The 26,963-nt window shown below is 38.8% G+C and overlaps 1 protein-coding gene across 7 annotated transcripts in view; it reads left to right on the top strand.

Annotated features, from left to right (window-relative positions):
- Positions 1-795: 795 nt before the first annotated feature.
- nord (neuron derived neurotrophic factor nord) overlaps positions 796-26,963 on the top strand; it is a 74,009-nt gene continuing 47,841 nt past the window's right edge. The window contains exons 1-3 of one of the 7 annotated variants that reach the window (XM_073991797.1): positions 19,239-19,372; positions 20,098-20,662; positions 22,493-24,223. In XM_073991797.1, coding sequence (XP_073847898.1) covers positions 23,583-24,223 — 641 coding nt within the window. In that variant the 5' untranslated portion in view covers positions 19,239-19,372; positions 20,098-20,662; positions 22,493-23,582. Of the gene's footprint in view, positions 2,308-19,238; positions 19,373-20,097; positions 20,663-22,492; positions 24,224-26,963 lie in introns of those variants that run through there. The other 6 variants (XM_073991791.1, XM_073991792.1, XM_073991796.1 and 3 more) reach the window with 6 other exon arrangements.

The raw sequence follows: 26,963 nt of genomic DNA, 5'->3' as shown, positions 1-26,963 counted from the left end.
CGTCTTCATGTGTGTGTGTGGCTTTGTTTGTTGTGAGACAACAAAATTCATTTTTAACAACATGGTATGTGCCACCATGTATCTATGCATCTGTGTGCGTGTGTGTAATGATGTTATTTCAAACATTTTATGTGTTTGCGACCATTCAAAACGGATAACAATAATGTAAAGAAGGATGTTTACAAAGGAAGGACATCATACATACACACATACTTTGCATGGAAGTGGCAAAAAGTGAGTATGCACACACATGCACAAATAAGTATCAATGCTTGTATGTGTGTGTTTGCCTGTGCGTATGCTAAATGTGCGTAAATAATTCCCTAATACTCATTCGTCATTTACGTATCGCGTACACCATATCGCTTAAATGGATTAGGAATCACTTCGACTTGATGGCTTGTAATTTGGTTTAATCATCGACGACGACGACGACTAAGTCCATGCCAATGCTGCTGGCTGGCAAAATGGTGCTGCGTGCGTAAGTTCGTTTGCATTGTTGACGCATTGCCGGTCTTGCCACATCAGCCACTGTCACTGTTCTGTTGTCTTTTGGGCTCTGCCTGCCTCATTGACGACGTTGTCATCGTTGTTTAGTCATTTTGTCTGTTTGCTGTTGGTGGCCGGTGGCTGGCATATAAGCGTGTGTACGTATGTGTGTTATTGTCGTATTTGTTAGTCGAAGTCGCCCCAAGCAAACGCCAATAATAATGGTATGAAAACACACACAAAAAGGAAAACACACAAAAACAGAAAACGAAACTGAAACAGAAAAAAAAAACATAACACAACGCCAACATTGCAGGGAAGCAAGCAGGCCGGGCCGGCAGCAGGCAGACGACAAGCAAAAGCACAATCAAACACTTTTAAGTCAACAACAGAAATCAAAAAGATTTCTTCGTTCCGTGAGCACAGATGCAACGTGCTACTCATAGCAACTGGTCGCACGTTCGTTTTCTCCCTTATGCGCTGCTGTTGAGATTTTGTGATACGAAAAAGCGAGCGAGCGGAAAAAACGGACAAACATAAAAAACAAACCAAAACAGCAACACGAAAAATCGGAAAATCATCATTGTTTCATTTTGCTCGGCCAGATCGTGATTCCGTTTGCGGCAGTCATACAAACATTGTTCGGTCTGTCGGTCGGTTAGTCAGTCAGTTGGTTGTAACGTAAATTGTTGTGACGGTCGTTACGCAGGAAATTGTCGTCTCGCCAATATTCAGTGAACACACAAAACAATCAAACCCAAGTGAAACAAAACAAAAAAACAGACGTCGGGATATTCTTCAAACAACCGTAACATTGTAGAGAGGGCTTCACGGCCAAACAACATTCATCAGGAGCAGCAGCAGCAGTTACAAGGGCCGTGTGAATTTGGGTTCATCAGAAAATGTTAATAAAATAAATACAAACATTTCTTACAACAAACCGGGAGAGACAGACCTTACGCACAGAGGAGACAACACCAACTCGTGTTTATTCTTCTGTCTGTTCTTCCTCTTATTCTGCAACATCAGCTATCAGCTACAACAGTCAAATTTATGCAAATACCTTTTGCAGGTGTGTGGGTAAATGTCTGAATGCCTAACTGAGTGAGTGAGTAAGTGTGCGAGTAGTGAGTGTGGCAAGTGGAAAATAAAAAACAACAACAACAGCAACGAGATACGACGATTCACACGTGCTTCAATTCGGTGTAACGGTAACGTGAGTAGCAAAACAAAAACAAACCATTTTTTTTTTGTTTTTGTTTTTTGTTGTATGTGTTCACAACCTGAGAACGGCATTGCGTTACTCAATTGCCGGTGGATTACATGGACTATAAGGTGTAATGGTAATTAACATTGTGGCCCCTCGGCCCTCTGTCCTATCATTATCGATCCCCTCAATAGTTTATCATCGCCAGGAGGTGGTGGCTGGCTAGCAGACACAAATAAGTGTTTTTAAAATGACTGAAAGTCTATAAAAAGACAGACAACGCATCGAAAAACAACTCGCGCCAGCAAATTAAAAAAGAAAGAAACAATTCTAAAACAACCAAGTGTAAACTATTACTAAAGAGTGGCTGTTTTGAAAATAGAAATACGACGAAATAATAACAATAATAAAAAACATAAAAAAAACATAAAACGTCGACAAGACATAAAAACTTACCTTCAAATTTACATTGCGAGTGTGTCATTATTACGCGTCAAACATTGAGATTTGTGTATTCCATTTACATGGGTGTCCGAGAAAAGTAGAACAAACATTGTTGCGGCGATATATTGACATTTTATTAGCCATTTAAAAATATTGAAGGTAAATCTGTAAGAACTGAAATTGGAGAAAAGGATATTGAAATTACATATGTATATGAAGTTATTGATTGAACGAATAACAAAGAATGGGAGAGATTTCCATGATAGATTTTCGATTTTTTTTAAGATTTTCAATTTAAACAAGTGTTGGTAATAAGTCAAACACATGGCCACCACACAATTTACCCACAATTTCCAAATAAATCTATGCAAAATATTTCCATGGAAAATGGGGTAAAAGTAAAATGAGGTTTTCTTAAAAGTATAATTTTGATATTTTTGGGAAGCCTTGGTGGAAGTAAAATGTCCACTGGGGCACGAAGTATACATCAAAGGGGAAACGATGCTCAATTTCAAATCAGGAGAAATACAGGCATTTGAAATTGGTTTCCATTACATACCTGAGAAAGATTCTTAAAAATATATGTCCCAGAAATTCTTATTTGTCCCCCTGCAAACGGTCAGGTCAGAAAAAAACCGCAAACAAAATGCTATGCAGTACAATTATGAGTTCAAATCTTTGCTTTTTTGAGTATTTTGTACATCATGAGTATAATTAAATTATAGCCTTTAGTCTATTGTGGCTATATACACTTTGATCAGAAAGTAAAAAAAGTATCAGCTTTGCCGACAAATATTTGGTAACATCTCTGGCCTGTGACATAATGAAAAAAGAAAAATTGTTGAGAACTACTAGAACTATCCGAAATAAAGTTCAAAATTAATTAGCGAACAGGACACAAACTGTTCTTAATCCACTTAGGACTGAGAATTTTTTTGCGAGAAAACTTAAAAATTTTTTGTGTGGGACTTACCGAAAAGAGTGCACCAATATAGTCCATATTCTCACATTATTTAAGTCTGAACTAAATATTACGATGAGCAAATGTCAGTCAGTCACTCCTTTCAATAGTAACATGTTCCATGAATGTCTTTATAAAACAACTCTTTCGAGTATCTCGACCACAAAAAATAAAAAAAATTTCCGCTTAAGTGCACATTAAGGGCTGTTCGAGGATCGTTTTGAAATCTACACGTAAGGTAGTCCTTGTGGTCCTGGTTACAACTATATGTCTTTCATGGCAAGTCCACATTTCCTAACGGAATGGCCGAAAGCTCTAAACTGCCTGATCGGCACGATAACTATCAATAGGAGTTAGCAATCAACTTAGCAATCAATCTTAGCACATGGCAATAATTTTTTCAACCTTAAGTCAAATTCCAAAATGGATTATATCCGACAATTCCTTCCAGTTCCTCCCCAAAAAAGTTTAAAATGTTTGCTAAAGTACAGTTTAAGGGCTTTTATCGCGAGCCAGTATATACTTCCTGCCATAATAATGACCCAGAAGCTCTAAAATTGTTGGTTACCATCTAAATTGTCAATTCGTACGGCTCAACCGATTCGGTCCAAAATTTGTCCCTCGTAATATTTTGTTCAAACTTAGATTTGAAGATGCTTCATATTGGTCCACTCCCTCGGGTACCTACCCCACAAATATTCGATATAATTGTGTGCACCATATCTCTCGAAGGAAGTAATCAATTTGGTCCAAACTTTAGAACTCGTAATATTTTGTCCAAACTTAGTTTAAGTGTGAAAATAAGCCATAACATTTTCTAAAAATGGTGGAAAAGTACTGGTTTATTTTTTTTAACCTGTCTGATTTTTTTCAACTGGTTGTTCTCGGGCCCCATTACAACGGTACAAGTTTTTTTCAGGGGCAAGTCCATACTTCCTCAGAAAATGGCCCGAATGCTGTAAAAACACCCCTACCCCTATGTGTGTGTGGCTGGTGCGCATGACAACTTTCAAACTGAATAATGGGTTGCTCCAAACTTTGCATATCATAATATTTCTGCGGAACTTAGATAAAGCTCGAAAATTGTACTTATCGGCCCACTCCTTCCTGCACCTCCCCCACAAAAGTTCAAACATTATACGTAAAATGGTACGCGCGATATCTCTTGAACTCCATTGTTCAGAATTTATGCTAACGAGGGTATATACACTTTCATAGGGGCAAAATGTTCCTCATCAAAAAAATGGTTTTAGACCCCAAGTATGTTTGGACGAAATCCATTTCAGACAATTTGGAGTCGATTTAGCAATGTCCGTCCGTCCGTCTGTCTGTCTGGCTGGTGCGCACGATAACTCTCGAACGGACCAACCGATTCGAACCAAACTCTGGGTATCGTAATATTTTGTCCAAACTTAGTTTAAGTTCGATGATGGGTTATATTGGTTCACTTTTTCCGGTACCTCCCTCACAAAACTTCGGAAATGTTCGGAAAATTTATGCGCACGATAATCGATTTGGTCCATTCTTTACACATCGTGGAATTTCTACCAGACATAGATGAGGTTCCAATATGGGCTCCATCGGCCCACTCCTTCGGGTACCTTCCACACAAAAATTCGCAAAAGTTCAGTTTAGGAGCTGCTCTCGTATAGATTTGATTTTTGCTGTAGCAACCTGCATTCACTGCCCCCTATTCGATGGTACAAGTTTCATAAGGGGCAAGTCCATACCTCCTGAAAAAATAGCCTGAAAGGTATAAAAAGCCCCTGTGACACCGTGTGTAGTGGTTGGAGCGCAAGATAACTCTCGAACGGATTTGCTGATTCGGTCCAAAATTTGGCCTTCGTGTTATTTTGTACGAACTTAGTTTATGTTCGATGGTAAGCCATATCGATCCACTCCTTTAGGTACCTCCCCCACAAAAGCTCAAAAATGTTCGGAAAAATTGTGCGCACGATAACTCTTGAAGGGAGTGGCCGAATTGGTCCATACTTTACACCTCCGAATATATGTAACAGATATATATCAGGTTTGAATATGGACTATATTTGTCCACTTCCTAGGGTACCTCCCACACAAAATTTGAGATAAGTTCACTATAAGACCTGCTCCTCGAATCATTTTGATTTTTGTTGCAGCAACTTGCATTCGCTGCCTCCATTACAACGGTAAAAGTTTTTTTTTCAAGGGCAAGTCCATACTTCTTGAGAAAACCTATGGAACCATATGTAGTAGATTGAGAGCACGACAACTCTCGATCTGATCAAGCGATTTGGTCCAAAAATTGGCCTTCGTCATATGTTGTCAACACTTAGTTTTATTTCGAAGATGGGCAATACCGGTCCACAACTTCCGGTACTTTGCCCCCAATATTTCAAAAATAATATTAAAATGGTATGCACGACATCTCTTGAACGGGGCAACCAATTTGGTCCAAACTTGGGATCTCCCAATATTTTGTTCAAATTTAAGTTACCTTCTAAAATGGCCCATATCGATTCTCTCCTTAGGGTACTTCCCCCCACAAGGTCCAGAAGTTATACAATGACCAGTGGGCGCGATATCTATCGAAAAGATACGACAAAAAAAGATTCACGTCCATAATAGACTATGTAGGTCCATTTCTTCAACACTTTGGAACTTTAATCCTAATCCACATTTTTGTCGGCAAGTTCAAATGTCCAAAAAGGGCCACAAAATTCTGAAAAGACCCCAAATACATTCGATCTGTATACGATCTGTATAGATGCAAGTTTCAGTTCACATAGGCTGAGGGTATATCTCTGTCGGCAAAGTCGACTGATACTTTTTTACTTGTTCATAGACAAGTCCTTGCTTCCTGATATAATGCTAAAAAAGCTCGAAATTATACGGTGACCAACTGAAATGACTGATGTGCGCGATATCTATCGAAAGGAATGACTTCCAAAGTAAGTTCCATTTTCAAAACGGACTATGATGGGCCGTTGTTTCATATACCTCATTCACAACACTTTTGAGATTTGACCCAAATCCATAATTTGGACGTCAACTTCAAATGAAATGATTCACACAGGCTTAGGGTATATCTCTGTCGGCAAAGTTGACTGATACTTTTTTACTTGTTTATAACTAGGTACCTGTAATCGGCATTCCAGTAGGACTTATGATAACACTTTCTATAGCATAAGACGTGATATTTTGCGAGGGTTCGAGGATTTTTTTTATGAGAAGGAAATTGTTTGAAAACCCCTTTTAACGGAAGTTTCGAGAAGAAAAGGTACATAAAAGGACTCTTTTGATAAGGACACTTTCTATATGAAAGGGCGCTTCTACGTAGCCTTTCTATAAGAAAGAGTGTCTCTAGGGATCCTTTCTCAAAAGGAGAACCACCCCTTTTTTATAAAAAGATTAATTGTAAGCACTTTTTCGAAGGTATAAGAAGTGGACCTATAGAGACCATCCTCGATATTTATTGCTTGTTAGAAATTGTGCGATCTGCAAAGTTTGGATAAATGGTGCGCATTTCTATCTTATTTACGTATTATACCCACGTTAACCATAAGGCTGAGGGTATAAAAACGCTTTTGGGTAAAAGTCAAGGTTATCCTGTCTTTCACATCAACTCTGCAGGGATATACAACAAACAAAACCTCCTAAGAGAATGCAGAAAATAACTTTGCTCTTCTTCTCATTTTCTTGGTCTCTAAAACCATATTTCACAACCAAGTTGAATTGTGGACTGTATAATTTATATTTTTAACAAATTTCTTTAGTCTCTTAGGTGCTTCTCCTTTTTAAATAAACACTTTGCTTTTTCCTTTTTTTTTCTTAACAATTTAAATTGTGACCAACACAAAAATGTCTATTCAGAAAATCAATTTATTTCAGGAAATTGCAAAAAAGCCAACGAAAACCCGAAAGAAATGTACAGACCAGCTGACGACGACCTTACATGTTCAACATATTGTCAAAAATGTAACACAAGACGACTTAACAGCCAACAACCATGGTTCAGGCACACTACTCTCCTCGCAGAACAAATAAAAGCAACAAAAAAAAACATCGAAATCAAATAGAAACCGTAGAACAACAAAGCAACAAAAAACCATTTGACAAATTTCTCACTGACATCCACCATTCAAATGAAACAAATGTTCTTTTAATTTCCACCCCTCTTTTGTCCGCTTTCGTCTTCTGTATCGGATGACATCAATTTTATTCCTGTCACTTTTAAGTGTTTGCATTGTCACTTAACATTCCTGAGCGCCCTTCTCGGACTGTCAGATGAAAACAAACAAAACAAAGATCTAAAGTTCTGCAACAATAAATAGGCAAATGTGAATCTCCTCCTCCCGCCTTTCCCCTCACAAAGTGCAAAATTTACTCATTATCTCTGACGAATTTGTTTGGCCATGCCGGCAACCGTTGTTTGGGAAGGGAAAAGCTAAAATCAACATTTCCGCACTGAATGCGTAGCTGGTGGCAATTGAGGTTAATTAGTGTGTGTTTTCGATGCCACAGGTGGATGTGGAGCTGATGGCCTGATGATGCCTCCTTGTTTGAATGACTCTTTGGCAGCCTGTTTATATTTTCTTCCCAAATAAGCATAATTGTGTTGTGTTTCAATTGTGGTGCATTCGTTAGGACTTAATAGGGAAAAAGTAGATTTGATATTCAATTGCACATGGGATTTTGTTGCAAGAAAAATAAATATTTTTGTTTACTTGAGATCATGTGAAAGCGTCAAAACGTTATCATTTTTATCCAGCTATTGTTGGAGATCATCTATTTTAATAAATGTCTCCTTGCAGTTGAGCTTTATTATCGAAGATTTTTGCAAGTGAAAAAGGAAAGTGTAAGAATCTTCGATCATAAAGCTTAACTCCAACTCCAACGAGGAATAATTAAAACTAATATTAAAATGATATTTTCCCTAACAGTATCATCTATTTTGATCTGAAAATGAAGAAACTTAGAAACTCCAATGAAAAATAACACTGTGCAACACTGAAAATGCAAACAACTTCTAATGGGCATTTTCTGAAAGTACATACTGAGCCTACAAAAACCCTAATTGGGTTTCGTGTTGTTAGATCGGGTTTGGATTTTATAGCCTCATCTAAGCCTGGCTAAAACGACACTTTTTTCGACATATCGGGGCTTTATCTCAGAATCTAAAAAGAATTTTACTTCGCGGTCTTTAGCAACATTATAGCCCTAAAGTAGAACTTATGTACGTGTCAAACGGAATAACTAGGAAAAACTGCATCTAGCGCATCAAAATCGAAGTTTACATAATTTTTGGAATTATGGTCAGTAGCAGCTAAACTATTGGTAGTTGAACCAAGTAACTTACTTACTTAGCTGGTCCATTACAGAACATTTGTTCCATAGACCGAACTAAGAAAAGATCTCCATTCCTTTCTGTTTTTAGCTTGGCTTTTAGGAATACCGCGCCTTTTCATTTCTTCATCCACTTGTATGCTCCATCGAAACTTAGGCCTGCCGATTCTGCGTACACCGCCATGTGGCATGTATTCATACGCCTTTTTAGCGGGTTCATCATCGCTCATTCTTATGATATAGCCTAGCCAACGCAATCGTTGAATCTCGATACGTTTAACTATATTCATGTCTTTGTATAGCTGATATAGCTCGTGGTTCATACGACGTCGATATTCACCGTCAACGCAAATCGGCCCGTAGATCTTTCGAAGAATTTTCCTCTCAAACACAACAAGCCCTGCCTTATCTGCTTGCGCAAGTACCCATACATTAGCACGGGTAGTATCAGCGTTTTGTATAGTGTTATTTTTGTTTGACGAGATGTGGCTTTGTTTATACCCTCAGCCTTTAGGCTAAAGAGGGTATTTACACTTTGATACGGCCAAAAATGTGCCTTATCGAAATAATGGTTTTAGACCCCAAGTATGTTTGTAGGATATCCGTTTCAGACAATTTTGAGTAGATCTAGCAATGTCCGTCCGTCTGTCTGTCTGTCTGTCTGTCTGGCTGGCTGGTGCGCACGATAACTCTCGAACGGGTCAATCGATTCGGTTAAAATTTTGGGTATCGAAATATTTTGTCCAGATTCGATTTAAGTTCGAAGATGGGCCATATAGGTCCACTCCTTCAGGTACCTCCCCCACAAATGTTCAAAAATTGTCGCAAAACTTGTGCGCACGATAACTCTTGTAGGGAATAACCGATTTGGTCCATACTTTGCACGTCGTGTAATTTCTACCAAACTTAGATGAGGTTCCAATATGGACTCAATCGGTCCACTCCTTCGGGTACCTCCCACACAAAATTTCTGAAAAGTTCAGTTTAGGACCTGGTCCCGAATCGCTTTGATTTTTGTTTACGCAAGTTGTATTCGCTGTCCTCTATACGACGTTGTAAGTTTCATTAGGGGCAAGTCCATACTTCCTGAGAAAATAGCCTGAAAGTTACAAAAAATCCTATGACGCCGTGTGTAGGGGTTGGAGCGCAAGATAACTCTCGAACGGATCTGCCGATTCGGTCCAAAATTTGGCTTTCGTCATATTTTGTCCAAACTTAGTTCAAGTTCAAAGATGGATTATATCGGTCCACTCCTTCCAATACCTCCCCCACAAAAGTTCGAAAATGTTCGGAAAATTTGTGCGTACGATAACTCTTGAAGGGAGTAACCGATTTGGTCCATACTGTGCACATTATGAAATTTCTACCAGACTTTGATGATGTTCCAATATGGACTCAATCGGTAAACTCCTTCGAGTACCTCCCACACAAAATTTCTGAAAAGTTCAGTTTAGGACCTGCTCTCGAATCGCCTTTGTTTTTGTTATAAGATATTGTATTCACTGTCCCCTATACGAAGGTACAAGTTTCCTCAGGGGCAAGTCCATACTTCCTGAAAAATAGCCTGAAAGTTGAAAAACAAACCCTATGACACCATGTTTATGGGTGGCAGCGCAAGATAATTCTCGAACGGAAATGGCGATTCCGGCCAAAATTTGGCCTTCGTAATATTGTTTCCAAACTTATTTTAAGTTCGTAGATAAGCCATATCGGTCCCACATTCAGGTACCTAACCCACAAAAGTTCAAAAATATTCGGAAAAATTGTGCGCACGATAACTCTTGATGGGAGTGACCGATTTGGTCCATACTTTACACATTCTCATAATATCAGCTTCGAATATGGACTATATTTGTTCACTCCATCCCGTACCTCCCACACAAAATTTTGGATAAGTTCACTTTAAGACCTGCTATTGAATCACTTTGATTTTTGTTGAAGCAACTTACATTCACTGCCTCAATTACGATGGTAAAAGTTGTTTCAGGGGCAAGTCCATACTTCTTAAGAAAACAGTCCGAAGGGTGTAAGAACCCCCTATGGCACCCCATGTTCTATGTCGGTCCATTCCTTTAGGTACCTTTTCCGCAACATTTTTGAACTTTAATCCCAATCAACATTATTGTCGGTTCATACGACCAAAATTTTGAAACCCCCTAAATACATAAGTTTTTTGTGAAAAAAGTGTTTCAATTTGCACAGGCTGAGGGTATATCTCTGTCGGCAAAGCCGACTGATACTTTTTTACTTGTTTTAAATTGCTTACTTAAACCATAGTAGCATCTGTCGGCCAATACAATTCTTCTTCTTATTTCACAACTGATGTTGTTTGTTGTGTTTATGGCAGTGCCGAAGTAGACGAAGTCTTTAACTACCTCAAAATTGTAGTTACCAACTTCCACAGTTGGTCCGAGCTCTATGGACGCTTTGCGCGTCGACAGCATCAATTTGGTCTTTTCGCCGTTTACCGCCAGACCCACTTTCGCAGATTCTGCTTCGACCTTCCTAAAGGTATCAGTTACTTCCTTTACTGATCATCCCATGATGTCTATGTCATCAGCATAAGCAAGTAACATGTGGCTATTGGTGTAAATTGTGCCATTTTTTCTGACATTTCCATCTCGTATTACCTTTTCCAGCAAAATGTTGAATGGGTCACACGAAAGGCTGTCTCCTTGTCTGAAACCTCTTTTTGTACAAAATTCTTCGGAGAGGTTCTTTCCAATTTTAACTGAGGACCTAGCATCAGTTAAAGTCATCTTACAAAGCCGGATAAGCTTTGCGGGGATACCAAATCTAGACATTGCATGGAATACCTTTGATCGGAGGGGACTGTCGAATGCTGCTTTATAATCGACAAAAGGTGATATGTGTCGATCTGCATCCCTTGGGTCTTCTCTAGGATTTGCCGCAGGGTAAATATCTGGTCAATGGTGGACTTGCCAGGTCTAAAGCCACATTGGTATGGTCCAATTATTTCGTTGACCATTGGCTTTAGTCGTTCGCACAATATCCCTGACACTATCTTATAGGCAATAGGGAGAAGACTTATGCCCCTATAGTTGGAGCATACAGTCTTATCAGGTTCCAATCGTCGGGTACGCGTTCTTCCTGCCAGATGGTGCTAACTAGCCGATGCATACACATCCGGTTTTAAACAGCTCGGCTGGTAAGCCATCGGCTCCTACTGCCTTATTATTCTTCAGCCGGTTGATTGCTGTTTTTACCTCATCTTGGCCGGGCGGTATACATTCTATACCATCTTCTGGGATTGGGTCTGTGGTATCATCGTTTTCGCTACTATTGGACCCCAGCAGATTGGAGAAATGTTCCTTCCATATCCTGAGCACGCTATCTGTATCTGTTACCAGATTACCTTGCTGGTCTCTACAGGATGATGTGCCTGTACCAAAGCCATCTGTTTGATGTTTCACTCTTTGGTAGAATTTTCGGACTTCATTCTGGCTCCTGTACATCTCGATTTTTTCACACTCCCGCTTTTCCATTTCTCACTTTTTCTTGCGGAAAGACGTTTCTTTTCTCTCCTTTTCTCCCGATATCTCTCTCGTGCGCTACGCCTTGCTACTGTTTGTAAAGTAGCTCTATATGCCGCATTTTTCTCTTCGGTAGCAGGACGACACTCCTGGTCATACCATGAATTCCTTTGTGGAGGTCTCTGGAATCCAAGTATGGATTTTGAGGCTGTTTGCATGGAGTGGGCAATATTTTGCCATTGTGTTGTTATGTTATCGGGACAAAGAGTGCTCGCGTTAAGCAATTGGGCTAGTTGAGTGGAATATGATGTGGCTATCTGTTGTGTCCAACTTCCGCGTTGTGTCTGTTCGTGCTTTATTTGCAACGTTTAGACGGGTACGTACCTTTGCTGCAACAAGGTAGTGGTCCGAATTAATGTTTGCGCCTCGGAACGATCGTACATCCAACACGCTCGATGAATGTCTTCCATCTATCACAACATGATCAATTTGATTTCTTGTTTTCTGATCTGGAGACAGCCAGGTGCCCTTATGAATGTCGAGATGATTAAATCTGGTACTGCTAACTACCATGTTTTTTTGCAGCTGCAAAGTCTATCAGCCTCATACCATTGTCATATGTTGTACTATGAAGACTGAATTTCCCGACTGTCGGGCCAAAGATATTTTCCTTTCCAATTTTGGCATTAAAATCGCCTAGAATGATTTTAATGTCATGGGCAGGGCAACGGTCATATGTTTCTTCTAAGCGCTCGTAAAATATATCTTTGGTCTGTTCGTCCTTTTCTTCAGTGGGAGCATAAGCGCAAATAAAGTTGATGTTGAAGAATTTAGCTTTTATTCGAATTGCAGCAAGTCTTTCATTCACTGGGGTGAAGCTGGATACCAGATGTTTTAGTCTCCGACTAACTACAAATCCACAACCAAACTCATGCAGCTATAATACAGTGCGTCACCTTTAGGTGTTCTTGTGACGCCTTTCCCAATCCATCGTATTTCCTGTATGGCAGTAATATCGGCCTTGTACTTTTCAATGACGTCTGCCAATGCGAAGACTGCACCTTCTCTATAAAGAGTGCGAACATTCCAGGTGCAGATTTGCAGATCATGGTCCTACGTTTGCGGGGTTCGTCAACTTTAGAGGGATTTGTTTTTCCTTTCTTTCGTTTTTTCATAGTAGGCTGTTTTTTCTAGGGGAGGGTTACTAACCCGACGCCCAAACCCAAGTTTTTAACGTTCTTATGGGTGAACGCGGGGCACATGTTAGCTGACTACCTTTACCGGGTGTTAAAGGCAGTTCCCCAGGTGACACCACGGGGAGGTCAGTGTCCACTTGAGATGAAAGAGTGACGAAGATAAATTCTGGGCTTTGCCATGTTAAAACCGGTCAGGACAGTTCCTTGGTATCTTCCATCCCCTACGTCACCCAACCAAGTAAACTTTCGCAAAAACGTTTAAAAAACAATGTGCTCAGCAATTCTTCGGAACATTCTAAAACTCTAAAATACTTATTTCATGTTGTTTAGGATGTATTTCATATTATACCGTCTACATGACATATTTCAAACAATGTTCACACCGGATGCTTAATTTCATATTTGGAATTTCAATGCATTGTTCATATATTTATCAAATTTCCTCTGAAAATGTCCCAGAAGTACTAGAGGCATTTAACAAGAATTGAATGTTCTAAAGAGCTGTGAACTACATTGCAGCGGATATTTCCTTCAAAGAACAGTTTAAAAGTTTTGGTGAAATGGTGCGAAATATACGAAATAAAAGAATTTGTAGATATATAGATAGATTGGGTCTGTAGTTTCATTAAATCCACAGTAGAAGTTGTTTGAATATGTTGCACAGTGTAATTAAAATAAATGAATACCCTTTTCATTGTTCCAACTTTACAAATCTTATGAAGCTCTACTTAAAACCGGCTTCAACGTAGATCTGAACTTCAACATATTTTATCCCTTATGATGTAAATCTAGGAAAATATATTTATATAACTGCAGTGTATAATGTTTCCTTATAAAACCATTTTGCCTGCTAATAAAGTTTTATAAAAAAGATCAACTACACCTCATAGTCTTTATTAGCCATTTCCTAATAGATTATTCCGTTGGCCATTTAACACAAATTCCACGCAATATTCAAAAGTTGCACTACCAGTTTAAAACTTTTCAAAAATATTGCCCAGCTAACCTTTAATGCAAAACTTATTAATGGAGGGCTAATAAAATTCTCCATTGCACCGGAAATGCTGAAAAACAATTTAGCGATAGACAAAAGAAGTAATCTCATTCTCATCCTCTCTTAATGGTCAAATAAAGAACCACATTTAAGTGTGTTTAACATTCATTGCTGGAAAAATGTTAACGGATATTGGTAATTCCCCTCTGAAAAAAAAGAAATGTTGGTTTTTTTTGTTTTTTTGTAACTTTTTGTTCACATTGTTTTCAACCAAAAAAATGCATGGCAACATTTTTTTTAGTCAAATAATAAAAAGGAAAACTTTTTAATGTTATTGTCTAGCTTTGTATGTGTGTATGTATGTTTGTTGCGTGTGTGTGAGTATGTGTGTGCGACGTATATATGATACAATATAATTCCTCCTTCCTAAAAAACGTAGATCCCATTATAAATGAAAGAATAAAAAATTATACCGTTACATCCGCTTTTAGCTTTTAACCATCATTCCGCCTTGTTACACAAATGTTGGTACATGTGTGAATGCGTGGATGGATATTGGGGTAGACTGAGATTGTACTTGAAAGATATTTTATATTTCAACATATGAGAGAAGAAGTCTCTTTACCAGAGATAGTTGCGTCAGCTCTCTATATAAGTGTTGAGAAAAATTTAATATCGGGAGCCATCTAGCAGTGGTAAGCACGTCCGCCGTGCACTCAATATGTCGGCGGTTCAATTAGCAAATACCCTAAGAACAATATTGGCTTTAATTTTTCCTGGGTATTTCAGACATGAAGAGCCTCAATGGCTGTCTAATTACACTGTGCAACAAAAAGGTGAAAGTCTGGGGAAGAGATAATTGCTTTTGGAGATGAAAGCCCTTGGTGAGTATATTAAGAATCCCAAAGTACAGATCCGTCGTTAGTCGAACTTCCGCGTTATGGCGTGATGAAGTTTTTTCTAGAGACCCTGTAAGCCATCAGGAATTAGCATTATATCTTTGTTCACTATTGTTTTAGCTTATTTTTGAGATGAGCAAACAGGAGTAAATGTCCAATATGACTATGAAAACGCGACAAAATCGATAGTTGTCAATGAGAGCCGTACCTAAAATTCTGGGCTACATTTTTGCAAAACATTTCGAAGCTGAAAAACGTCATCGTGTGGTACTTTTATAGCGGCTCTTAAAATAAAGGACGAAAAGGACATTGAAGGAAGCTAGTTAGAAGGTCGAAGTGCTCTACGTAAATAATCCTCATTTGATTTGACTGAAGATATGTTTCAAAAAGATATATTTCAAAAATAAACTAAAACAATAGAGAACAAAGATATAACGCTAATTCCTGATACCTTACAGGGCCTCTAACAAAAACTTTATCACGCCATAACGTGGAAGTTCGACTCACGGCGGATCTGTCCTTTGGGATTCTTAATATACTCACCAAGGGATTTCATCTCCAAAAGGAATTATCTCTTCCCCAAAATTTGTGATCACAGTGTTATAACTAGGATATCACATAATGACAGATTTGTCTAGATTGTGGGGAAGCAACGGAAGGAGTGGACCTATATGCTCTATATTCGAACTTTATATAATCTTTTTTCTCTTGTTCGAAATTTGTCGCTGCACTTGGTGGCCGTAGGGGATTTTGAAGCTTATTGGTCATTTTCTCAGGAAGTATGGTTTGCCCCTGAAAAAACTTGTACCATCATAATAGGGGCCCCGAGAACAATGTGTTGCAAAAAATTTCAAACTATCCTTTTCCTAAATTTTGTGTGGGAGATACCCGAAAGATATGTCCGATATAGTCCATATTCAAACATTATCTGTTTCTGGTAGAAATATTACTAAGTGGCGAATATTGACCAAATCTGTTACTCCCTTTCAAGAGTTATCGAGCTCACAACTTAAACTAAGTTTGGACAACATATTACGAAGCCCAAAGCATTCCAGCCAGACAGGTAGACAAACGGACCGACATGGCTAATTCGAACATGAAAGTGAATAGCCGTATGAAAGTTTTTAGCCTAATGGCTGAGGGTAAAATAATAATTACTAACTTTTTCCTAGAGTGTGAGAAAGTATACAATATATCGTCACCATAAATGCCCGAAGACGTAACCGACATGAAAATCGAAATTCGTTTTTTGACCTAATCTGATACATAAAGCTAAAATGCCTGCTCTGGCAAAATTTCAAGCTTCTACGTTCAAAAACAACGATCCTATTCAAGGAATGGCATTTCGGAAAATGGGATAATATTGCAGATTTTGTTGTAATGGAGGATCTCAAAACTAAGCAATTCAGCGGTTTCGGTTTCACTACTTATTCCCCTTCGTATATGATCGATAATATCCCATATACTCGCCTTCATAAGATTAATATTCCGTAAAACAGGTTTTAATTTTATAACGTTTTTTGCTTCTCCTGTAAAGTTTTGGTTTTGTGGGTTACGTCTTTGGGCATTTATGGTGACGATATGTGGTTGCATGATGAATGACAGAAAATAACGGCCACGCTAGCAAGCAACCGATTATTTGGGCTAAATGTCATTCAAAACTGACAATGTGTACCCAGCTTTAAAGCCGATTTCTTCGCATTGCAACGCCGTTATAGTACGTTTATATATAACCGGATTTAACAAACCCACTGGGTTTTAAATGTCAATTCCATTGCTTATATTTCAAATAAATCCTCAAAAAGAAGGTTAACCCTCTAAAAGGCTATAATATAAACATGACCTTAAATCGAAAACCTCGATAGTTCAAATGAATTACGAATTATCGCGATTCTACTGTACTGAACAAATGTCGCTGGCATATCACCAAGGGCATTTCCGACCACCGAACATTTGAATGTTCTGATCATATGTATATTGAAGCACAGATCTTCGGTGTACAAGTAGGGCATGCTTACCGCTACATAACGATAGCACACCTATATAGGATCGTCAAAATGTCATTGACAAAAACTTATATTAGTTAACAAAACACCCATTACAACCTAATATTTTCTGACAGTTGTTAACAAGCTTCATTCCATTTTCATTTTTGAGTGCGTACTCTCGTGTGTGTGTGTGTGTATGTGTGTGTTTAAGGGTATTCCTTGGAGATTTTTATGATGTGCATGTGGACTTGTTGTAATTGATAATGGAAATTACCACTGTTATTTAATGTGTCGTCGTTTTGTTTCCATTCTCGTTGTTTTTTTGTTAAAGGTCCTAACATTTTACACATTTGCTTCCTCTTTTGTTTGAATGGGAAAAGTTTTCAACTTTGATCTCCAAATTTTGCTTCTGTTTTTTTTTTTTCGGGAAAATGGATGGGATTTAATGTTAACTTTTATGTCTTGTCGTTAGCATCAATTTTCTATAGAATTTAAATATAAAACGGATTTTGGTAGCAGCTGATTTGGTTAGGCTAATGGAAAACAACGGAGACTATAATTTTACTAACTGATTTTCAATAAATTGTCACCAATTTGATATTGAATCCTAAAAGATGCAATATTCCATTAAAATCTTTAAGCACATTCTTTACCTATGAAACATTTCGTAATGCAGTATTTCCAAAACATCCCACCACCAATCTTCTTCAGGCTTATTTGTCAGCCGAGTAAGTATTGATGGAAACAGATAGTGTTTCCACCGCATCCCTCTGCCAATAAAAAAGGTTTCTATACATTTCTGCAGCAAAACTAGAAAAAAAGTTTCCCATCACAACCACTACTTGTTGTTGTTGCTGCTTGGTTATAAAAGGACGAACGTCTGCCAACATCCTAATGGCATCGGCAACTTTGAAATGCTTCGCGTTATATTTGCTCCAGCTATAGCAGTTCCGTTCTTTATTTGACATTAATTGTATTTGGTTCTATCTGATTTTCGCTTTAACATCCACGTCCCGCTAACCGAGAACGAACATCCATCCCCCTACCTGCGTGTGCGATGAAATTTTATTGGAGAAAAACTTTTCCGTCTTTTTTTATATGAGTTTGGAAATTGTTTGCCATGGCAAAGTGATTGATATTTACATTGATGCACTCAAACACTGCGCTCAAATTTATTTTGATGGTGTTCGAAAAATGGATGTCTGTCTAAACTTAGAAAGCCAATGAACAGTTTCGAAATATAATAAATTACATTATGCCGAGGGAAGTAGAATTTGCTAAGGACTACTTAGTGGCCAAAGTGGCTTAGGTATGAAGAAAAAAAACATATTGGATCTTAAATCAAATGTCCAGTGGTTGAAGGATCATCATACAGTGTTTATAAAACCCTGGCCATTCCCGTGGTTTATAATATGTCTTGTAGGATAGATATACATACCATCAAACTTATTGATACCTATTTCACTGATTTATAATTTTAATTAAGCAATCTATTGCTGAAATCAAGCAACAGTGTTACCCCTGCCCTATTGTTCTGCCAATCTGACAGATTAAATGATTGCCCCCAAAAAGTTTGTAACCCCTTGATATGCAGTCTGGCAGTAACAAATTTCTTCAAAATGTGAATTAATTTATTTTCGCCTAATCGAAAGCAACGAAAAATTGCTTTAAATAAATTTTCTTAGAATAATGTTTTTTTTATTCATGTTGCTGTATTCCTTTTTGGCAAAAGATTGAATGAACAGTGAACTGTCACACGCAGCCACACACACACTCCATACCGTGCACATGCAAAGCAGCAGCTAAAATTAACAGTTTCCTAAAACTCATTCCCATAAAAATGGGAACAAAAACAACAACAACAACAACAAAACTAGTAACAAAATTAATTGCCTAAAATAGAAGCAATTAATTGAAATGAAGAACTCCTCCTTCCCAAGCGGCAACTTGTTTGGACGCTTTTGTTTCTAAGGCCATTCAATTGACGTTCGAATGAATGGCGCTGTATGTGTGGACGGACAGACAATCATGGGGATAAACTGTCGAACAAGCAGACTTAACAAATGAAATACGAGAAACTCTATCGAAGTGTTGTAGTGATGTATTGTTGTTGTTCTTGTTCTTAGTGAATAGCACTTGCCGGCAATTTGCAATTTGAGGAGAGGCTAAATAACACCCTTTCAGCAATAGTCCACACAAAAAGAAAGAAAGAACCCTTTAACATGTTGCGGGGTTATGGTTGCATGGAAGTGTCTACCTTATTCTAATCCAAAAAATTTCCAGGAGTGGGGTGTATAAAATAATGACAAATAAATTCCTATAGGTGATAACATTTTTTAATCATGGATAGAATTATCCATAACGTGGAGAAATTTGTCCTTAACAAGGAGTATAAAATATCCAATTTCGAGGATGAAATTTTCCATTTCGTGGATATCGTGACCATTTAGGTCAATACAAGTAAAAAGTATATGGACATATACCCTCAACCTTTTTGAATATTGAGACAGGTCGAATACAGGCTGCACCACCGAAATCATGAACTTTTACTTAGGAGGTATCTGAAGAAGTTGGTCAAATTTTTGGAGTCATTCTCTTCGATAGATCACGACCACCAATCATTTCAGTTGATCACCGTATAATTTTGAGCTTTTGGACCATTATATCATCAGAACCACAAAGAGAACCTTCGGCAAAAAATTGTAAAGGATCCTTGAACACACCTTAAACTGCACATAAACAAAAATGTTCACCCTAAGGAGTGGAACGATATACCCGATTGAAGAACTTAAACTAAGTTTAGACAAAATATTACCAGAACCAAAGTTTGGACCAACTCGTTTGTCCGTTCCGCGAACCATTTTAGGGAAAATTGTTGAACTTTTTTGGTTTTGGTCCCGGAAGAAGTAAATCAATAAAATATTACAAAGTATGGACCAACGCAGTAACCGGTTCGAAAGTTGCTGTGTACAGTAGGTGGTTTTTAAAGCTTTCTGGCCATTTTCTCAGGAATTATGAACTTGTGGGTGAAAAAAAATGTCACCGTTGGAATAGAGGACCCGAGAACAACCTATCAATCAAAACGATTCGAAAGACTAAGACCTGTCTTACATTTCCGAAAATTGATGACATTTTGTGTGGAAAGTACCCGAGGGAGTGGACCAAAATAGTCCATATTCGAACCTATGTCTGGTAGAAATAATACCCAGTTACTCCCTTCGAGAGTTATGGTGCGCACCATTTTGAGCTTTTGTAGGAAAGACACCCAAGGGGTTGGACCGATATGGTCCATCTTGGAATTAGATCTAAGTTTGGAGAAAATACTACTAGGGTAAAATTTCGGATTAAATCGGCTGAACCGTTCCATAGTTGTTGCGCGCTCCATCCAGTCAGCCAGACAGACATGCGGACAGACATTGCTAAATGGATTCCAAATTGCCTGAAACGGATTTTGTCCAAACATACTTGGGGTCTAAAATCATTATTTCGATGAGGCACATTTACCTTATATTGGACAAAATTATGATCGCCCAGATCGCGATCGTAAGACCCATTAATTCTGGGGGTTGAGTCTGTTTTGAATAAAAAATTTACTAATGTAAGGGAAATTTTGAATGAATAGTCGACTTGAAGAGGTTAAATTCCTGCTAAACTTTATCGAAGTTGTTAATACTTACTTAGCTGGCCCATTACAGAACATTTGTTCAATAGACCGAACTAAGAAAAGATCTCCAATTCTCTCTGTTTTTCGCTTCGCTTTCTGGAATACAGTGCCGTTCCATTTCTTCATCCACTTGTATGCTCCATCGAAGCTTAGGCCTGCCGATTCTGCGTGCACCGCCATGTGGCATGTATTCATACGGCCCGTAGATCTTTCGAAGAATTTTCCTCTCAAATACACCAAGCACTGCCTTATCTGCTTGCGCAAGTACCCATGCTTCGGAGCCATACATTAGCACGGGTAGTATCAGCGTTTTGTATAGTGTTATTTTTGTTTGACGAGATGTGGCTTTGTTTTTAAATTGCTTACGTAAGCCATAGTAGCATCTGTTGGCCAATAGAATTCTCCTTCTTATTTCACAACTGATGTTGTTTGTTGTGTTTATGGCAGTGCCGAGGTAGACGAAGTCTTTAACTACCTCAAAATTATAGGTACCAACTTCCATAGTTGGTCCGAGCTCTATGGACGCTTTGCGCGTCGACACCATCAATTTGGTATTTTCGCCGTTTTCGCCGCCCGACCCACTTTCGCAGATTCTGCTTCGACCTTCCTAAAGGTATCAGTTACTTCCTTTACTGATCGTCCCATGATGTCTATGTCATCAGCATAAGCAAGTAACATGTGGCTATTGGTGTAAATTGTGCCATTTCTTTTGACATTTCCATCTCGTATTACCTTTTCCAGCAAAATGTTGAATAGGTCACACGAAAGGCTGTCTCCTTGTCTGAAACCTCTTTTTGTACTGAACTGTTCAGAGAGGTTCTTTCCAATTTTTACTGAGGACCTAGTATCAGTTAAAGTCATCTTACAAAGCCGGGGATACCAAATCCAGACATTGCATGGAATACCTTTGATCGGAGGCGACTGTCGAATGCTGCTTTATAATCGACAAAAAGGTGATATGTGTCGATCTGCATCTCTTGGGTCTTCTCCAGGATTTGCCGCAGGGTAAATATCTGGTCAATGGTGGACTTGCACAGGTCTAAAGCCGCATTAGTATGGTCCAATTATCTCGTTGACCATAGGCTTTAGTTGTTCGCACAATATCCCTGCCACTATATTATAGGCAATAGGGAGAAGACTTATGCCCCTATAGTTGGAGCATAAAGTCTTATCTCCTTTCTTGTGGACGGGGCACAGGATGCTCAGATTCCAATCGTCGGGTACGTGTTCTTCCTGCCAGATGGTGCTAAGTATCTGATGAATACACCTTATCAGCGCGTCGCCTCCGGTTTTAAACAGCTCGGCTGGTAAGCCATCGGCCCCTGCTGCCTTATTATTCTTCAGCCGGTTGATTGCTGTTTTTTTACCTCATCTTGGCCAGGCGGTATACATTCTATACCATCTTCTGGGATTGGGTCTGTGGTATCATCGTTTTCGCTACTATTGGACCCCAGCAGATGGGAGAAATGTTCCTTCCATATCCTAAGCACACTATCTGTATCTGTTACCAGATTACCTTGCTGGTCTCTACAGGAGGATGTGCCTGTACCAAAGCCACCTGTTTGATGTTTCACTCTTTTGTAGAATTTTCGGACTTCATTCTGGCTCCTGTACATCCCGATTTTTTCACACTCCCGCTTTTCTATTTCTCTCTTTTCTCCCGATATCTCTCTCGTGCGCTACGCGTTGCTACTGATTGTAAAGTAGCTCTATATGCCTCATTTTTCTCTTCGGAAGCAGCACGACACTCCTGGTCATACCATGGTTTCCTTTGTGGAGGTCTCTGGTATCCAAGTATGGATTTTGCGGCTGTTTGCATGGAGTGGGCAAGTTGTTAATACATATAATAAAATGGTGGATAAGGTTTTTTGAATTAAATTTTCTTAAATCAGTGATATTTCTAGAGTTAATTTTTCAACTGGGCGTGCCAAAGACTGTTCACAGCTGTATACAAACTCCATTCAAAAGCTATTAGATCGATTCAAATTAAGAATTCTTCTTATTTTTTTTGTCTTCCCTAATTCAGTCATCGAAATGTTAGCCTTTGACAACCCCTCAACTCTTCTTCACTCCCCTTCATGCCACCGCTTTGTTGTGTTTCAAACGACAAAAGGTTGGTTGGTTGGTACAAATGAAATAAAAGAAACACAAAAGACCAAAAACCGCACAACATCCAGCAATTAGTTAATCCAACAAAATTCTTGGAAATCTCTGCCCACATTCAAACAACCGACAAACGCAAACCGTAACAGACCGACCGACAGACAGACCGAAAAAAAATCTGACAACACAACCATAGTCACCCGATTGAAACATTGAACTAATCGAAGCTAAATTGATGGTTTCATCGGCCCACAAAGAAACAAAAAATGACACAACACAGCATAGGACAACACACAGTGAGGTCGACCAAGAGAGGTTGGTTCGGTTCGTTTGGTCCTTCCTGTTAATTTGTAAAGCCGGTATAAAAATAAAATCAAACAAACGATTTTAAGGGTCCCCAAAAATAAACATTACCATGACAGCAAATCATCATCGTCATCATAGTCGTCAATTGTGAATTGAAACGTTACGTGCAACTGAATTCAAAAGAAGTTGTCAAAATGTTGAGTGACAAGTTCAAATTGATTTGGCAATTGACAGGATTCAACAGAAATTTGCAATGATTATGTTCAAAATTGACTTTGTTAATGATTCTCATTGTTGACCAGAGATCAAAAATGATAAGTGAATGGCCGCCAATGAAAGACACAAAAGCGGCGCGTACATTAATCAAATACCACGATTTATGTGAATTAATAAGTGGCCTTTTAAAAACCTTTACCTTCAACTACAAAACCTTTTTTTATTCATTTCTATCAACAGAGTTCCAAATCGCATAGCCAGTCCTATTAAATCCACAAATTTTATTGACTACGACAATGTCGAGGCATTCAATGAATAACAAGGCAGCAGCATTATTAACCACAGCCACAAGGACCAGCTTGAAAAGAGAGTTAACAAAAGCTTCTGTGGCATCCAACAGCTGTGGCAGTAGTAGTAGTAGTAGCAACACAGGCAGTTCCTTTCGTTATCCGCGCAGCAGGAGCAGCTACCGAGGCTTCAGTATTAGCAGTAGTTTTTGTTATTTTTGGTCATCTTATCATTGTTGGCACTTTTTGCTATCCTGCTATTGCTGCCTTTTTGTTTGCATTGTGCAACATTGTGGCATTGAGGCGGAAATCGCTTCGGTTGGTGCTATTTCCGGTGGCGGAGCTGCTGGTATGGGTGCCATTGGTTTGGGTGTTATGGGCACCATGACGGCCGTGGGTGAAGGTGTTGTAAAAGGTGATAATGCAGCAGCTGCTAATGAAGATGACGATGGAGGCGGCGGTGTTGGTCGAGATGGAGACGGTGGAAAAGGTGCTGCTATTGGCATTGGTTCTATTCTATCCAATAATTTCGATAGTCAAGATTGTACTTCACGTAAATTCCAAAGCATGGCTAAGAATATTGATGACATCGAAGATTTGGAATTGGGCGTGCCGGTGAATATTGCATTTGACAATCGCCAAAGAAAAAGGTAAGTACATATTACTGCACACACAGACACATACAACTATAGATACTTAAGAGCAGAGTGTGGTCCCTCAGTATAATCGACATAGACAGACGTAAGGACAATGACTGAAATAATTGCACAATTCAAAGGTAATCAGAAAATCAATAAAATGTTCTATAGTTTTGGCATTGGTTAGTGGTACATTTAGAAAAGTTATTTTTTACACTGTTAGAAAATAAGTCAAGGAATTTAATGTAAGATAGAACATATATGTATAATGTATTTGAGTACATTTTTAATGACTTTATGTGAGCCGTCATGACAACATGACGAAAATTAGGGTTATATGGGCCGTCTCTGGTCAATTGCAAACTCTTGCAAGAACAAGTAAAAAATATCAGTCGGTTTCGTCGGCAGAGTCTGTGTGAATTGAGATAGATGCCTCCGATCGAATACCGGCTACGAAACCGATACCCTTTTCCCCTACATTTATTGTATGGATTTTGTGACCTTGTTTGAACAAAAATATCGAGACTTTTGGGTATGTATCATACCAATTTGATTTGAATTAAAGCGCAAAAGTGTTGAAATTTTGCAGAGTAGGTATCTTGAACACAGTCCATTTTGAAAGTGGATCTTTCGTTTTTTTATACCCTCAGCATTTATGCTAACGAGGGTATATACACTTTCATACAGGCAAAATGTGCCTCATCGAAATAATGGTTTTAGACCCCAAGTATGTTTGGACGAAATGTGTTTCAGACAATTTGGAGTCGATTGAGCAATGTCCGTCCGTCTGTCTGTCTGTCTGGCTGGAGCGCACGATAACTCTCGAACGGATCAACCGATTCGATCCAAAATTTGGCATCGTAATATTTTGTCCAAACTTAGTTTAAGTTCGAAGATGTTATATCGGTCCACTCCTTCCGGTACCTCCCAAACAAAAGTTCGAAAATGTTAGGAAAATTTGTGCGCACGATAACTTTTGAAGGTAGTAACCGATTTGGTCCATACTTTGCACATCCTGAAATGTGTATCAGACTTAGATAAGGTTTCAATATGGACTCAATCGGTCCGCTCCTTCGGGTACCTCTCACACAAAATTTCGGAAAAGTTCAGTTTAGGAACATCTCTCAAATCGCTTTGATTTTTGTTTTAGCAACTTGTATTCACTACCCCCCATACGACGGTTCAAGTTTCATTAGGGGAAAGCCCATACTTCCTGAGAAAATAGCATGAAAGTTGCAAAAAAAACCCCCCTATGACACCGTGTGAGGTGGTTGGTGCGCAAGATAACTCTAGAACGGATCTGCCGATTCGGTCCCAAACTTTGCCTTAGTAATATTTGGTCCAAACATAGTTTAAGTTCGAAAATATGCTATATCGGTAGACTCCTTCAGGTACCTCCCCCACAAAAGTTCAAAAATGTTCGGAAAATTGTTCGTACGGTAACTCTTGAAGGGAGTGGCCGAATTGGTCCAAACTTTGCCCATCGTGAAATGTGTACCAGACTTAGATAAGGTTTTAATATGGACTCAATCGGTACACTCCTTCAGGTACCTCCCCCACAAAAGTTCAAAAATGTTCGGAAAATTGTTCGTACGGTAACTCTTGAAGGGAGTGGCCGAATTGGTCCAAACTTTGCCCATCGTGAAATGTGTACCAGACTTAGATAAGGTTTCAATATGGACTCAATCGGTACACTCCTTCGGGTACCTCCCACACAAAATTTCGGAAAAGTTCAGTTTAGGGCCATCTCTCGAATCGCTTTGATTTTTGTTTTAGCAACTTGTATTCACTGCCCCCCCATATGACGGTACAAGTTTCATCAGGGGGGAAAATAGCCTGAAAGTTGCAAAAAAAACCCCTATGGCATCGTGTGAGGTGGTTGGGGCGCAAGATAACTCTCGAAAGGATCTGCCGATTAGGTCCAAAATTTAGCCTTAGTAGTATTTTGTCCAAACATAGTTTAAGTTCGAACATAAGCCATATCGGTCTACTGCTTCAGGTACCTCCCCCACAAAAGTTCAAAAATGTTCGGATAAATTGTTCGTACGGTAACTCTTGAAGGGAGCGGCCGAATTGGTCCGTACTTTACACATCCTAATATATCTACCAGATAAATATGGAATATATTTGTCCACTCCATCAGGTACCTCCCACACAAAATTTCGGATAAGTTCACTTTAAGACCTGACATCGAATCACTTTGATTTTTGTTGAAGCAACTTGCATTCGCTGCCTCAATTACGACGGTAAAAGATTTTTAGGGGCAAGTCCATACTTCTTGAGCAAACAGCCCGAAGGGTTACACCCTATGTAGTGGCTGTATCTACTTCCATAATGGTCAATGTCGATTCATTCCTTTTAGTATCTCCTCCGCAAAACTTCTGATCTTTAATCCTAAAAAAATTTTGAAACCCCCTAAATACATACGTTTTTTTGGAAAAAAATTGTTTCAATATACACAGGCTGAGGGTATATCTCTGTCGGCAAAGCCGACTGATACTTTTTTACTTTTTTAATTTTAAAACCACCCTAGTCAGGAAGCATGAAGTTGCCTACGAAAACATAATATCGCTTAAAATAGGATCATCAAAATTTCAAAGCTATGTTTATAAGGCACTTAAGCGAAATGTTGAACTTATGTACGGGAGGTATCCGAAGATGTTGTCCCATATACCCTCTGAAAGAATTACGTACATTTGGAATAAATTTTACGATGTGAAAAGTTTCGGTCATATCGGATAGTTATTTCATA

The sequence above is a fragment of the Musca autumnalis genome, unplaced genomic scaffold, assembly GCF_047663935.1.
Source record: "Musca autumnalis isolate F117 unplaced genomic scaffold, ASM4766393v1 scaffold_5, whole genome shotgun sequence".
Taxonomy (NCBI): Eukaryota; Metazoa; Arthropoda; class Insecta; order Diptera; family Muscidae; genus Musca; species Musca autumnalis.
This window is presented reverse-complemented; position numbering and strand designations above follow the sequence as displayed.